This window comes from Octopus bimaculoides, chromosome 2, assembly GCF_046866305.1.
Source record: "Octopus bimaculoides isolate indiv1 chromosome 2, ASM4686630v1, whole genome shotgun sequence".
In the NCBI taxonomy this organism is placed as follows: Eukaryota; Metazoa; Mollusca; class Cephalopoda; order Octopoda; family Octopodidae; genus Octopus; species Octopus bimaculoides.
In genome coordinates, this window is record NC_142929.1 from 176724161 (window position 1) to 176738712 (window position 14552).

General features: G+C 35.0%; 1 protein-coding gene across 11 annotated transcripts in view; it reads left to right on the forward strand.

Moving 5' to 3' along the window:
* LOC106871733 (clathrin interactor 1) overlaps positions 1-14026 on the forward strand; it is a 177127-nt gene extending 163101 nt beyond the window's left edge. For 6 of the 11 annotated variants that reach the window (XM_052965741.2, XM_089348097.1, XM_052965739.2 and 3 more), the window contains 3 exons: positions 4940-5032; positions 9548-9652; positions 11928-14026. In XM_052965741.2, the coding sequence (XP_052821701.1) occupies positions 4940-5032; positions 9548-9652; positions 11928-12115 (386 nt within the window). In that variant the 3' untranslated portion in view covers positions 12116-14026. The remainder of the gene's footprint in view (positions 1-4939; positions 5033-9547; positions 9653-11927) is intronic. The other 5 variants (XM_089348099.1, XM_089348100.1, XM_052965738.2 and 2 more) reach the window with 1 other exon arrangement.
* Positions 14027-14552: the final 526 nt, after the last annotated feature.

Here is a 14552-nt window from a genome sequence, read left to right on the forward strand (position 1 = left end):
TCCTTTGATCAGTTACCTCTCACAATCCTCTTCTGTACCATGGTTTCTGTCTTAGCTTCCACTTCAGTTGCAGATACACCTGGTTCTGTGGTACCACATGTAACATTGTCTCAAGGTTACTTTGTCTATCTGATATATCTTCATACATTATCTAAATCTTCACACCAGCTATCTTTAGTCATCTGTCTTGTTATAGCAGTTTCAATATTGCATTCTTTTGATGAAACTCATAACCATTTTTTTAAGGGGTTTAGTGTATTAAATTAGATTGACCTTTTTTGATATTGTAGACATGAATGATGAAGCCAACTCCAGAAACAGTTTTAACTGAGAACCTGTACCAAACTAGATATGATAAGGAATAGAATTTACCATAAATGTATAAATGGCCAAGGTGATGCATGGGTGCAAGCAAGGCTGTGTAATTTAGACATTCACTTCAGAACCACAGAGTCCTAGATTTGATCTCTCTGTTCACCATAATCTTGGGCTGGTCAATGGCTTGTAAGAGAAATTTGCTTGATAAAAACTATATGGAGCCCCATCATGTGTATGTATGTATGTATGTATATATGTACATGCATGTGTATGTATGCATGCATTTGTATATACATACATACATTTAAATCTAACATTGTATATCATTAAAAGATATAAGCATTATTGAAAAACCTGTATTCCTTGTGAGAAGCCCACTGAGTTACAGACATTTCTCTGTCATCCTTGTCGTCAGAAATGCAATGAACCAGTGACATTGTCCCATTAACCAACAATGTCACTTTTGTTCATAAAAAGTATTATATAATATAATATGTATATGCATATACTCTCTGTGCTGTGTGTATATATGTATTGTGTGTGTGTGTGTGTGTGTGTTATTCAAACAATTGTATAAGTATATATGAACGTGCCCATGTTCATAGTAATTCTTAATTGGCATGTAATGCGTTAAGAAGAAACCAGACTGCTGGAGCCAAACCTACTGTTGGCTATTGAGCAAAGTTGCAAATTAAAGGCATGAAGAGTGAATGAACTGAAACTCCATTGTAAAATTGATGAATCTCACAACTTGAGTTGCTAGTGGTAAATGTATAAGTACCTATATGGGTATTTATGCATTTACACACACACACACACACTAGGGATTTATATATAAGTGAATTTGTTTGGGGATTTGAACCCTAACCCTAATCTCAAAACATGTAGTCGTTTTTAAATTTCGTAATGGATTTATTCAAATACCAAACCGGTTTTGTCGATTTTTTTTTTTTTGCTTATCAATGGTATAAGTAGTTGAATGAATAAAGGGCTTAGAAGAGTTATTTTAAACTTTCTTAAACCCTTTATTTATTTGTTTGTACCATTGATAAGCAAAAAATTGTTGAAACTGGTTTGGTGTTTGAATAAATCCATTACAAAATTTAAAAACAACTATACATTTTGAGATTCAGGTGCATTTTTAAACCCCAAACAAATTCTATATTTTTTCCTGCATGGGAATACACTTCTTTTCTCCATATATATATATATATATATATATATATTATATGTTGCCAGTGCCACTGGACTGGCTCCTGTGCAGGTGGCACATAAAATACACCATTTCGAGCGTGGCTGTTGCCAGTACCGCCTGACTGGCCTTCGTGCCGGTGGCACGTAAAAGCACCCACTACACTCTCGGAGTGATTGGCATTAGGAAGGGCAGCCAGTTGTAGAAACTCTACCAAATCAGATTGGAGCCTGGTGTAGCCACCTGGACCACCAGTCCTCAGTCAAATCGTCCAACCCATGCTAGCATGGAAAGCAGACGATGATGATGATGATGATATATATATATATATATATAGAGAGAGAGAGAGTCACAAGGTTGTATTTGCAAATATTTTTCCTTGCAAAACAATTTTACAAAGAAATAAAATTCAACATCTTAGGTGAGAGAACCCTAGAGAAAATCTCAGAACTCAACTGCAGAAAACTCACTGTTCATCATACAAACCCAAATGTAAGGTTCTGCAACTGCTGATTTCCATAAAACTGGTCCCTTAATAGTAGGTGCCTAATGACAAACCTGATATATTCAGCAAAGGTTACTACAGTCTCCTCGGATAAGAACTACATGGGCCTAACTTCAAAGAAGTGCTCCATGAAGCACTAACTTGCCTAACACCTGTAATCATTCGTCCTTAGCAAAGGATCAGCTAGCATGCTAACTGCATATAGAAACTCAATCACTCAAACATACCTGACTCCATTCATTACTTGGAGCATATTAGATATGGCAAAGTCATAAAACTTAGCAGCAAGATTCTGCCTTCTTTGCTTCTTAGAAGATAATAGTCCTCTTTAGTATCCACAATATGTTCAACTTCAAAACTGAAATAATATGTATAAATATAGATTTATACATATATATCTGTATGCTTGAACTTTGTTGGGGTATAATGAAGCTGTGGTATAGGGAAATATTTCTGACCATATTTTTGACAATATACTGTGGATGACACAAATGTTTGTGGTTGCAGTGTAGTGCTTTGTGATTAGGAGAGAAGAGACTCTTATCAAGGTTGAGGGTGTAGAATAGGCCAACTGCTTAATCTGCAGAGACCAGTCAAATTTTAGGTGCATTTTCCTAGCATGTAGTATAATTCTAGTATTACAGTTGTTCATCCTTGAGAAGTTCTTGACATATTCAAGTGTAGTGGCATGTTACTGACCAGAGAAGTGTCTATGAAATTGAAAGGAAAGGTGTCTGCTGCATGTGTAAGAAGTGCTATGATTTATGAAAGTAGATCATGGTTAAGTAATGTGGAGTGGCAGAAAAGTGTTGAAAAAAAAACTGAAGTGAAAATAATAATATGTGGGTTATTGGAGTATCACTGAAAAATGGAGGAAAACAATGAATTGCAGAGGATTATGAAAATAGTCAGTTATAAATGTCTTGAAGATAAACAGAATGAAATAGTTGGGTCCTGTGTTGAAAAAGAATGAAATACTGGGTGAATGAAGTGATGGAAGTGAATGTGGAAAGAAGTAGACAAAAGGGGTTAGATTGAGAAAGACATGGCTAAAGGTGATGGAAGAGGAAATGAGAGAAAGAAAGTTGGTAAGGAGAAATGTAGAGGAGAGGAAAAAATGGAGAAGACCGTCACAGGGCTTGTAGGATTAATTTCTGCTGCTGGGCGGGTGGGGGGGGGGATGGCCTTAAAATATTTATTATAAATGTTAAAGAATGTAAGCAATTGCTACCTTAGGGAGGCTATGGCTTAGTGATTAGGGTGTTGCACCCATGTTCATAAGATCATGGTTTCAATTCCCAAGTGCATTGTGTTTTATGCTACTCCAGTTCATTTAGTTGTAAATGAATTCTAACAATAGCTGGGAATTTAATCTTGTGATAAACTGGCATCCCATTCAGGGGAAGAGTGTTGTAAGTTGTAATCTCAGTTTGCCATGGCAACTGGGTTAAGCTCTGGTCTTATGAGTCATTGGGCTCATGACTGATCTACTGCTCTTTTAGCAGTAATTGTTTTTCAAAAACTCTAATCTGTTGTGCTAACATCCAAACTGTCAATGTCAGTGTCTCTAGGAATTATATCAGCCAAACCAAAAATTTCTTTAAATTTTGATTTTGTCAACACATTCATGCATTTAAGAAGCCTGAAAGAAAATTTGTCACAAGCCTCTTCAGACATATTTGCTTTTAAAAAGAAACAGAATCTGTGATGTTTAAAATTCAATAGTCAATCTTTCAGCCATGCTATTCAATATTTACATGGTTGTTTACATTCAAATTTACACTGTAAACTTTACTCAAGTGATGAATTATTTATATTATTTCAAGGAAGTTATAGATTGAATGAGTGTTTTTATGATGTTAGGTTTTGGTAGATGTGCTTCAAAATTCCTCCTTTGCAAATCTGTTTCCAAACAGTTGACTGCTGAAATAAACTCACAAAAATTGGAGTGACAAAATTTGCATACTTTTAAAATTCCTGAAGACTTTTGTTTCTCATGAATTGTAATATAAAATTATCACTCACAAACAAACACACATATCTGAGGGGTGTGCCATAAGTGTGCAAAATGGCTCCAGATTGCATAATTTGGCCATTATCTTCACTGAAACGCATCTAAAATGACTTTATTAATTAAGTAATTTATGAGACATTAAATGATGATGAAGTGATATTCTAATGCAGATACTCTAGGTGCTTAATATGCAGGATAAACATAGCTTGTGTGTGTGTTTTAATCATTTATATATGTTATGAAAGATGGCATGTGCAGGCTGGTGTTTAGGAAATTGCATACTTCTTGCATTGTCAGAGCAAGTAACCTTACATAGTTGGATTCATGAAAGAAAAGTACCTTAAGTTTACAGTGCTTTGTTTATGTTCCCGTTCCTTTTTTGCCCACGTTTTTTGATGCCCTGTACCCGGATATGCAACTATATATACATGTAGATGTAGGTATGTACATATATGTATGTATACATGCATATGCTCATATCTCATTTGTATTATATATATATATATATATATATATATAGTCTGTTATAGCAGTTGATGGACAGACATCTGTACTACATCCAATAAGGTTCACTACTATCCACTAGCTTACCGTCTGAAACCATGGTATGGGTTGATTAAATGGCTACATAGACAAACTCTCTCACAAAAACACTTGCATACGCACATTAATGTTGTGTACGTGTGTATATGAAGAAATATATGTATGTTTGTGAATATGTATAATGTACATACATGCTCTCACATGCATACAATGTTTGGAAAGGATGGGGGAGTCAACAACAGAATCAAACAAAACAGGTAACAGAAGAGGAGGAGGAAATAAGAAAGATAAAAAAAAATTAAGTCAGAGGCGTGTGTGGGAATAGGTTTGGTACTAAGTGTGTAATTCTCTTCCATTCCGTGTACAGGCGTAGTTATTTGGTACCCTGACTCTGCAACAGCAGCGGCAGCGGCAGCGGCAGCAGCATCGTCTACAACCTACCCCAATGCAACAGTGTCAGGTACTTTGCTGTTCTCAGCCTAGACTTGTTCAAGTTTTTTCTTCCTTCATCATGCCTCTCCTGCTCATCTCTGTCTCTCTTTTTCTTCCACTTTGTATCTTTCTAAATCTCCACTTGCACCATCACTATGTAGTATTTTATCATTCTTTGGCTGTGTGATGTTGTGAACTTCAGTCCAGGAACCACTTTTTTCTGCATGGTTTTGTTATCTTTTTTTTTAATTCTATTCTTTCCTTTTTCCTTTTTATTTTGCATGACCTTTGAACTAAATGGAATTGATGCCTCAATAATTTATTTTTTGATTTCCAAAATATCTTTATTAGTATGATTATTAACATATTAATATTTTTTAAATAAGACCTAATCATTATTAATATTATGACATAGGTGGTACCATACCTAAAGACGTAAACTCAAGGCATGGTTTATAACTAATTAAGAATGATTATTTTGGCATTGTCTTTCCATTGCCTAACCTGCCTTACCTTGATATTCTCATGCTTTATCTCACAAAGATCTCTCTCCTTCTCTGTTTCACCTTTCTCTCTCTTTCTCTCTCTCTCTCTCTCTCTCTCTCTCTCTCTCTCTCTCTCTCTCTCTCTCTCCCCCCCCTCCCCAATAGTCATCATTCATTGTCAATCACTGTTTTTTTGTGTTGTGCTTCTTTGAACTTTTTTGTTTTGATTTTAGCTTCTTTGGCATTTTATGCACAAACATATGTAATCATACACACACACACACACACACACACACACCTGGTTGTCTGTGTGTCTATGTGGTTTGGGCTTTACAAAAATGTGTCACTTGTCATGTCATCAGCTTCAATTATTTTTAATTAGCTGTTCTTTTGAAAAGTTTTCTTTGGTTTGGTTATTTTCTTTACTACTTTTGTAGTGCATTTTATTTTTTTATTTTCATTTCTATTTCACAGTATTGGGTGGAAAACAGAACTTTGCCTATCTTGTTTTTCATATATATATATATATATATATATATATATATATATATTTTAACCATTGACTTTTTTTTTTGTGCACTGCTCTATTTCAGCTTTTGGCTTTTATGTATGTATGTGTGATCATTGTTTTCACATCTGCTTCTCCATGCTAGTATGGGTTGAAAGCAATTTTTTGAGGCAGTGTTTTATAGGTGGATGCCCTTCCTGATATCAAGTCTTTTAGTTGCCTTTTATGACATGCAAGAACATGGTGTACCTATTGTCAAACTCACAATACATATGGGATGTTTGTGTGTGTGTGTGTAGGAAAAACTCCTGTCATTGAATTGTTCATTATTTAAAAGACCAGGAGAAATATTATCCTGCTTAGAAACAGGTGAGGTCTGGTGACAGGAACAGCATCCAGCTGTAGAAAATCTGCTTCAATGAAATTTCATCTGCCCTATGCAAGCATGGAAAAGTAGGCATTAAAACCATGATGATAATGTATGCGTTTATGTATATAATATTGATGATAATCTCTGACAATGTGTATGGTAAGGGGTATAGTCGATTGAATTGAATTCAGTACATGCCTAGCACTTTATCAACCCTGTAGGGATGATTACGAATCAACTCTTGGTGGGGTTTTAATTGAGACTCTAAAAGGAAAAAAGATTTAATATTGAGTATTTGGTCCTATGTTCTATTGTTTATTCACAACAACAACAACAACAATAATAAAAATCACCAGTAAAATCCTTCCCCCTTGTAGAAAATCACCTGTAACTCAAACACCACCACAAAAGAAAAAAAATGTAAGAAAAATAAACAGATACATGATTTGCAAGTACAAGAGAGACTGGCAGAAAATAAAATGAGTTTCATTCTAATTTTTTCTACAGTTCTGTTCAGAGTGAATAAGAGCAGAGTTAGTAATTCTTGATTTCATTTGAGCTGATTTAGTTGTGAATGCCCATATTAAGATCATATTGAGTCAATATTCATAAAATATTGGAAATTTGGAGGCTAGATTTCTCATCTAGCCTCTCTCTTTACTATATCTCTTGATTTATTCTTTGCAGTATGACAGTTCATAACAAAACACAAGATGTGAAACAGTATTTAAGAAATTTTTCATTAACTTTGAGTGTTTTATTTATTCTTATACTCTATAACCAACTGGTGAAACAATTTTTTCAGTTCTGTGGCATAATTCAAGAGAAAATACTTAGATTTTCTGTTGCATTTTCCAGGCACTTGGAAAGATTTTTTTTTTAAGCTCACTACTGCCAGCTTATAAACTGAAACATTTAAAGCAAACCTCATGTTTATAGCAGTGAATTATATCTCTAATGGTGATTGTTCCACAATTTGGATACCTTAAAATGATTGGAAATTAATTCCTTTCCCTAGCTGAACTCTTGTATAATTATTACATGTCATCTCACAGACTCTACAGTAATAGAAACTTGAAGAATTGAATCTCTAAAGGGAAGAGTTATTTTTCTCTCTTCACCTGTAAAAGTCTTTCATGTAACTTTAGAAAATATGCCAGCCGGAAAATTATTGACATAAAATTAATAATTAATATTGTGTAATAGATGCCCATAAATTTAATCAACTTTTACTGATACAGATTATCGTTAGTTTCTGTAGACTGTAGTTTCCTTCCACCCTCATCTTTGAAATAATGTTGTTCTAAAAGAAAACGAAATACAAATCTGATGTGATATGATCAGGTTAAAAAAATATTAAAAGCATTATTATTATTATTATGAAGAAGATGACAAGCTGGCAAAATCATTACCATGCTAAACAAATACTTAGTGGTATTTTGCTCATCTTTACATTCTGAGTTCAAATTCTGCTGAGGTCAACTTTGCCTTTCATCTTTTCACGGTTGATAAAATAAGTACCAGTTGGACACTAGGGTCAATGTAATCAACTTGTCTCCTCTCCCAAAATTGCTGGCCTTGTGTCAAAACCTAAAACCATATTTATTATTACTTACTACTATTACTACCTATTGAAATCATGAGTGCATTGGACGAAATACTTTGTGCCAGTTCTTTCAGCCCTTCATGTTTGGAGTTCAAATACTGCTGGACTTAACTTTGCCTTTCATCCTTTCAGGGTTGATAAGTTGATAAAAGAAAATTCTAGTCTTTGTACTGGGACACAATATAGTGGACTAACCCACTATTCCTAAAATTGCTACACACACACATATATATATATATATATATATATATATAAAAGAAATCATTATTTATTACTATTATTATTATGTTTATTGTTGTTGTTGTTGTTGTTCTACACCCTTCCTAGGCAGATATTTGTATGCTCATTATGTAACAAATGCACAATAGTCTGTAAACTGCCAGTAAATAGATAACCCATATAAAGGCTAATCATCCCTTGGGCAGTGATGCATATCTTAACCATTTTGCACTTGGTAGGAGGGTTAGTCTTAAAATAACCTGAACATTATGTGACATAAAAATGTTTAACAGCTCAGAAAATTGGTTCTATTTTACACAAACACACATGCACACACACATACATACACTCACTCACTCATATAAATACACTTATATGTTTATACACACATGCACACACATATATATATATATATATTCACATTGTTTACATACATTCATATATATATATATATGTATAGACACATATCATCATCATCATCATTTAACATCTGTTTTCTATGCTGGCATGGATTGGACAGTTTGACAGGAGCTGGCAAGCCGGAGGGCTGCCCAGGCTCCAGTCATCTGTCATGATATGGTTTCTATGGCCGGATGCCCTTCCAAGTGCCAACCACTTTACAGAGTGTACTGGGTGCTTATTACATGGCACCAGCACAGGTTTTATATATGTGATACTGGCACAGGTGCTTTCTGCATGGTGCCAACATGGGTACTCTTTACATGGTGCCAACATGAATGCTTCTTATGTGGCACTGGTACATGTACTTTTTACGTGGTGCCAGCATGGTGCTTTTTACATGGCATTGACATGGGTGCAGATTATGTGGCACTCGCACCAGTGCTTTTTATGTGGCACTTGCACCAATGCTTTTTTTGTGGCACTCGCACCTGTACTCTTAAAATGGCACCAACATGGGTGCTTTTTTGCGGCGTCAGCTCTGGTACTTTTTACATAGGTATATACGTACAAAAAAAATACATGTGCAGACATACATACACACACACACTCTCATGCACATACTCACTCACACTCACTCCCTTCCTCTCTCTCTCTCTCTCTCTCTCACATACACACACACACACAGGCAAACAGAAAATAATTTCAAAGTTATCTTGTAAATGATTATGTATTGCTTTTCTAGAGTAACTAACACCACAACATTAGTAATGTAGATAAATTAATAAATCTGTTCATTTTTAATTCAGTCTAATCATTCCAATAATGGTAATAAGGAAAATATATATTTTCCCCGATTGTACTTCTTACACAAACCAACACTATTTATTATTCCAACTGTTATTTTATCTGATTTTTTTTAAATTTCAAAATCACTTCCTTTATTTCACTTTCAGGAACGCCTGGCAATCAGTTCATGGGAACTACTCCATCTGGAATGAATGCTGCATCTTCAGGTCTTAACCAAAGAATGGGCTCCCTTAATTTGGGAGGTTCACCAGGTATCTATTGACTTTTTCTCCCCCTTCTTTTTGTTTCAGTTTTTACTTGGTTAATGTTGTGATTTAGTCCAGACCAACCTCAAGTAATCAAATTTATGATCAAAGGCATCCAGCCTATGGTAATTCTGTCTTTTTACGAATATCTAAAACTACTTCATCCATAGTGTTTTTGTTTTTTTCATCTGACCCTTTGCATAACATTGTCACAATTTTGTTCTAAACATCCATGCTTGTTTTCAGACTTATTTAATTATAAAAAGGCAGTGAGCTGGCAGAAATGTTAGCACGTCAGGCAAAATGCTTAGCAGTATTTCATCTGTCTTTATGTTCTGAGTTCAAATTCCGCCAAGGTCGACTTTGCCTTTCATCCTTTCGGGATCGATAAATTAAGTACCAGTTGTGTACTAGGGTCGATCTAATTGACAGGCCCCCTCCCCCAAAATTTTGGGCTTTGTGCCTAGAGTGGAAAAGAATATTTAATTATAAAAATACAATAGGATTTTTAAAACATTGAATGGTTATGGGGATTCCATCCAAGTAAATAGGAATCAAAGGGGTCTATAGGTAAGAAATGGTTGATAACCCCTGTTGTAAAGTGTCATGGGTATTGACGCTGTAATATTAAGACATCAAATGCAACCCTTTATGCCAGTGAATAAGTCCAGGCATTGTATTGTGAATGCTTCTGTTAAACCCATTAAGAACCAGTACAATTGGGAATGGGTAATTGTTCACTTTAGTTATATGAAAAAGTAAATAAAAATTAAGGGGGAGATAAGTAGTAAAAGAAGCAAAGGGATATTGGGTATTCGTTGGCATAAAGAGAGTGTCTTAAGAAAGTGTTTTTTGGCCGAAGTACCCAACCACACAGAAGAAACTTTAACTGAGCTGATATGAAGGTAGATTTTGCCTGGGTCACACTTAATCAGCGATGGATGGCGAGCATATAATAACATTGGTATCCTCAATGGTGGTGCCTACACACACAAAGTGATTATACACCAACAACATTTTGTTGATCCTCATGATCAAGATGTCCACACACAAAATGTGAAGAATATGTGAATGCGGATGAAACGGAAGTTGAGATGACACTTTGGAACATCAGACGAATTATTTCTTTCATATCTGAATGAGTTTCTCTGGCATAATTCCACTGAGAAAAAGAAGACATTTGTTCACTTTCTGGTAGCAATCACCAGTCTTAAGCTGCTTCTTTTACTACTTATCTCCCCTTAGTTTTGTGACAAATGGAACGGCTCCTTTTAACGCGTCGCACGGTCGACACAAATATAATAACATAAGCCAACTCACATGTGGATGTGAGGAAATGCCAGCAAGGAAAAGAGAGAGACACAACCGGTAGATGAAGAAAGAGAAAGTTTTATTAGAGCAGTAAACTGTGTGTCTGTGTGTGCTTTGAGTAGTCGTGTTGACACTGGCGACGAAGAAGCTGATGGTGGCGTCAAAGGTGGAGTTTGCAGTAAGCTGTTGAACTGTGGTGTTGACGTCGTCGCTGGAAACTGGCTGGTTGGTGCTCTGTTTGGTCTACGACCAGACCTCAGAAGGTCTGGGATGAAGCAGGCTATTTTATAGGAAAAAATCGGCTCCAGAAGTATCAGAAAAACACTCTCTCACGTGACCTTATTAGAAGGCCACGATTGGTTGGTATGCACCCTGGCACGAAATAAATGCAGCGCAAATAACAATCAATCTGGGTGATGGACGCAGCAGGGTCCAAGGCCGGCCGAAGGCTAGATGTTACCCGCTATGTCCGCATTCACAAGCATACAACCGAGAGAGAAGCTTCCGTTACAGTTTTATTTACTTTTCTTATATAACTTAACTGAACAATTACTTTGGAAATGTTACCTATGATAAATCCACATCCCACTCTAGAGGTGAGATTTATTTCTCGGGAAGGAATACCTTACTCAAAAAACAAGGGTTGGCAATTGGAAGATGTGCTAGAAATAGCAGCCAGATTGCACCCCCACAATCACACTATGCTGTCTTAAAAATCATTAGACTCTCTGACTGCATTCCCAAGTGTGATCAGCTAAGACTATGGATGTTATCCAACCTTGGTCTGCCTCTAGATCTTGGTTGGAAGAAACCATCTTGCAATTCTTTCATGCAACATTCAAATCACATTCTTATAACCATGAAAAACATGAATGCAACAGTGAAAAGCCAAAGCAAAATGAAAACTTGTACTTTAATTATTTATTTATTTATTTACTTATTTACTTATTTATTTTTATTCATTTTTCAGTAATTCAACCACAGACTACTGGAAACTTAGTAGGAACCCCAACTGGCATGATGGGAGTAAGTGGCGGGGGCGATTTCAACATGCCAGCTACTGCAGGCTTACCAACCAATCTGATGAATTCGCCGACATCATTCCAGCAACGGACCAACCAGGCCTTCAGTGATTTTGGAAATGTGATGAGCAAATAAATAATTAAAGCTGATTGAGACAGCACTAGGACACCGACTGTGGAAAGGGATCGACATGTTTGGAGGGAGAGCATCTCTCCACTCCTTACTATATTAAAACATTGGTATCACATCTGAGTGTATGTGTGCATGTATGTATGTGTATGTATGTGTATGTATATATATATATATATATGTATATACATATTTGTATGTATGTAGTGTATGAGGTGTTTGATTACACTTTATTCCAGTGTGGGATTTACAACTAGAATGGACAAAATCTATTTCGGATTTTGAGATTTTTTTTTTTTATACACATCAAATACAAACATGATGAAAAGTATTTAATAATAATAATTAAAATAATAACAATAATAATGATATGAAAATTGATACGCTCTCTCTCTCTCTCTCTCTCTCTCTCCCCCCACTTTTCCTACCCTTTGTCTCTTCTTCTTCCTCCCTTTGTTTCTGCATCTCTCCTCTCTTTTTGTTTCTGTTGTTCATTTTCTCCATATTATTATACATTCCTCATGTTAAGTGTAGAAAAAGCTCATTGCCATATACACTCGCATAAACACTTACTTGCACAAAATCACACTGCCTGCAAACATATGCAAGTAAGAACATGTCTGCATGCTTATACTAGTAAACATACGATTACAATTGAACAGGTCAGCACACATGCTCAAATAAACATACAAGTATTCACGCATACACATCAACACACAGCTCTCCATATATATATGCATCATAAAAGAATTCACATTTGCCTTCTCAGGATATATATACACAAATTATTACACTCATTTACCCATCCGTACTTCAAATATATATAAATATAGATGCATACAAATACATACACACACACACACACACACACATATATACTCCCACCTTAAGAAATGCACACTCATCTACTCAAGACAGTCACCACATTTATACAATCATACACACCAACATGCTCAGCCTATAAAATTCTACTATAAGGCATGGTGAAATGAGTCAGGCAGACAACAGATTGAGGTTGGATTTTTCTTCTCTCCAAATTCTTTTCGACAATACAAACCTGAATTATTTAAAATATTTCAAATTTCAAAGACAGAAAACAAAAAATAATTAAAACATACACATATACACACATATGCAAAAAGATGAACTTGAATGACTGTACTAATAATAATAATAATAATAATAATAATGATGATGATGATAGTAATAATAAAAATTTCTTTATTTTTGCCACAAATGCATCCACAAAAAGTATATAAAAAAAAAAGTGAGGAAAATTGTGGCAGAAGGGGTAATGTAAATTATATATTGAAATTGATCTATAGGTAGCAGCACCAACAGTCGCTAGTCAAATTTCACACAATATTATATATAAAGATCAGAGAAGATTTAGGTGGAGTACAATCTATAACTTCAACCACATCCAAATTATTTCTTGTACTGAATCATTTTCAACCACTTCTCTGTACAACATTTTATTTTGAAATTAGAATTGCTTCTTCATTTCATATATATATATATATATATATATGTGTGTGTGTATATATATATATATATATATGTATATATATATATATATATATATATATATATATATATATATATATATATATATAAGATACTACTGAATAGCACAGGGTAAATCTGAAGGTGGATAAGCTTTATACTGTAATCTACTATGTTCTTTACAGAATATGCCATATATATATATATATATATATATATGGTTTTAATATAATTCTTTATTTTTTATATTTTTAATTCCTCTTTAATATTTCAAATATTAGTTGATTTTTTGGAAGCAATCAATAGTGAAAAGTTTTGGTATCTATTATTATCAATATTATTGTTTTTATGGGGACTCAACTGTTCACACTGGTATTTTTAAAAAAAAATTACTTTCGTATTAATTTCGAATATTGTTTGTTTTGTTTTCCTTTTAATTTTTATTTATTAGTGAAATAGAGAAAAGGTATAACATACACATACACACACATGAACATACATACATACATACATATATATATTTGTTGTTGGCACTCTGTCGCTTACGACGTTGAGGGTTCCAGTTGATCCGATCAACGGAACAGCCTGCTCGTGAAATTAATGTGCAAGTGGCTGAGCACTCCACAGACACGTGTACCCTTAACGTAGTTCTCGGTGATATTCAGCGTGACACAGTGTGACAAGGCTGACCCTTTGAATTACAGGCACAACAGAAACAGGAAGTAAGAGAAAGTTGTGGTGAAAGAGTACAGCAGGGTTCGCCACCATCCCTGCCGGAGCCTCGTGGAGCTTTAGGTGTTTTCGCTCAATAAACACTCACAAAGCCCGGTCTGGGAATCGAAACCGCAATCCTATGACCGCGAGTCAGCTGCCCTAACCAGTGGGCCATTGCGCCTCCACCCTATATATATATATATATATATATATATATATATAG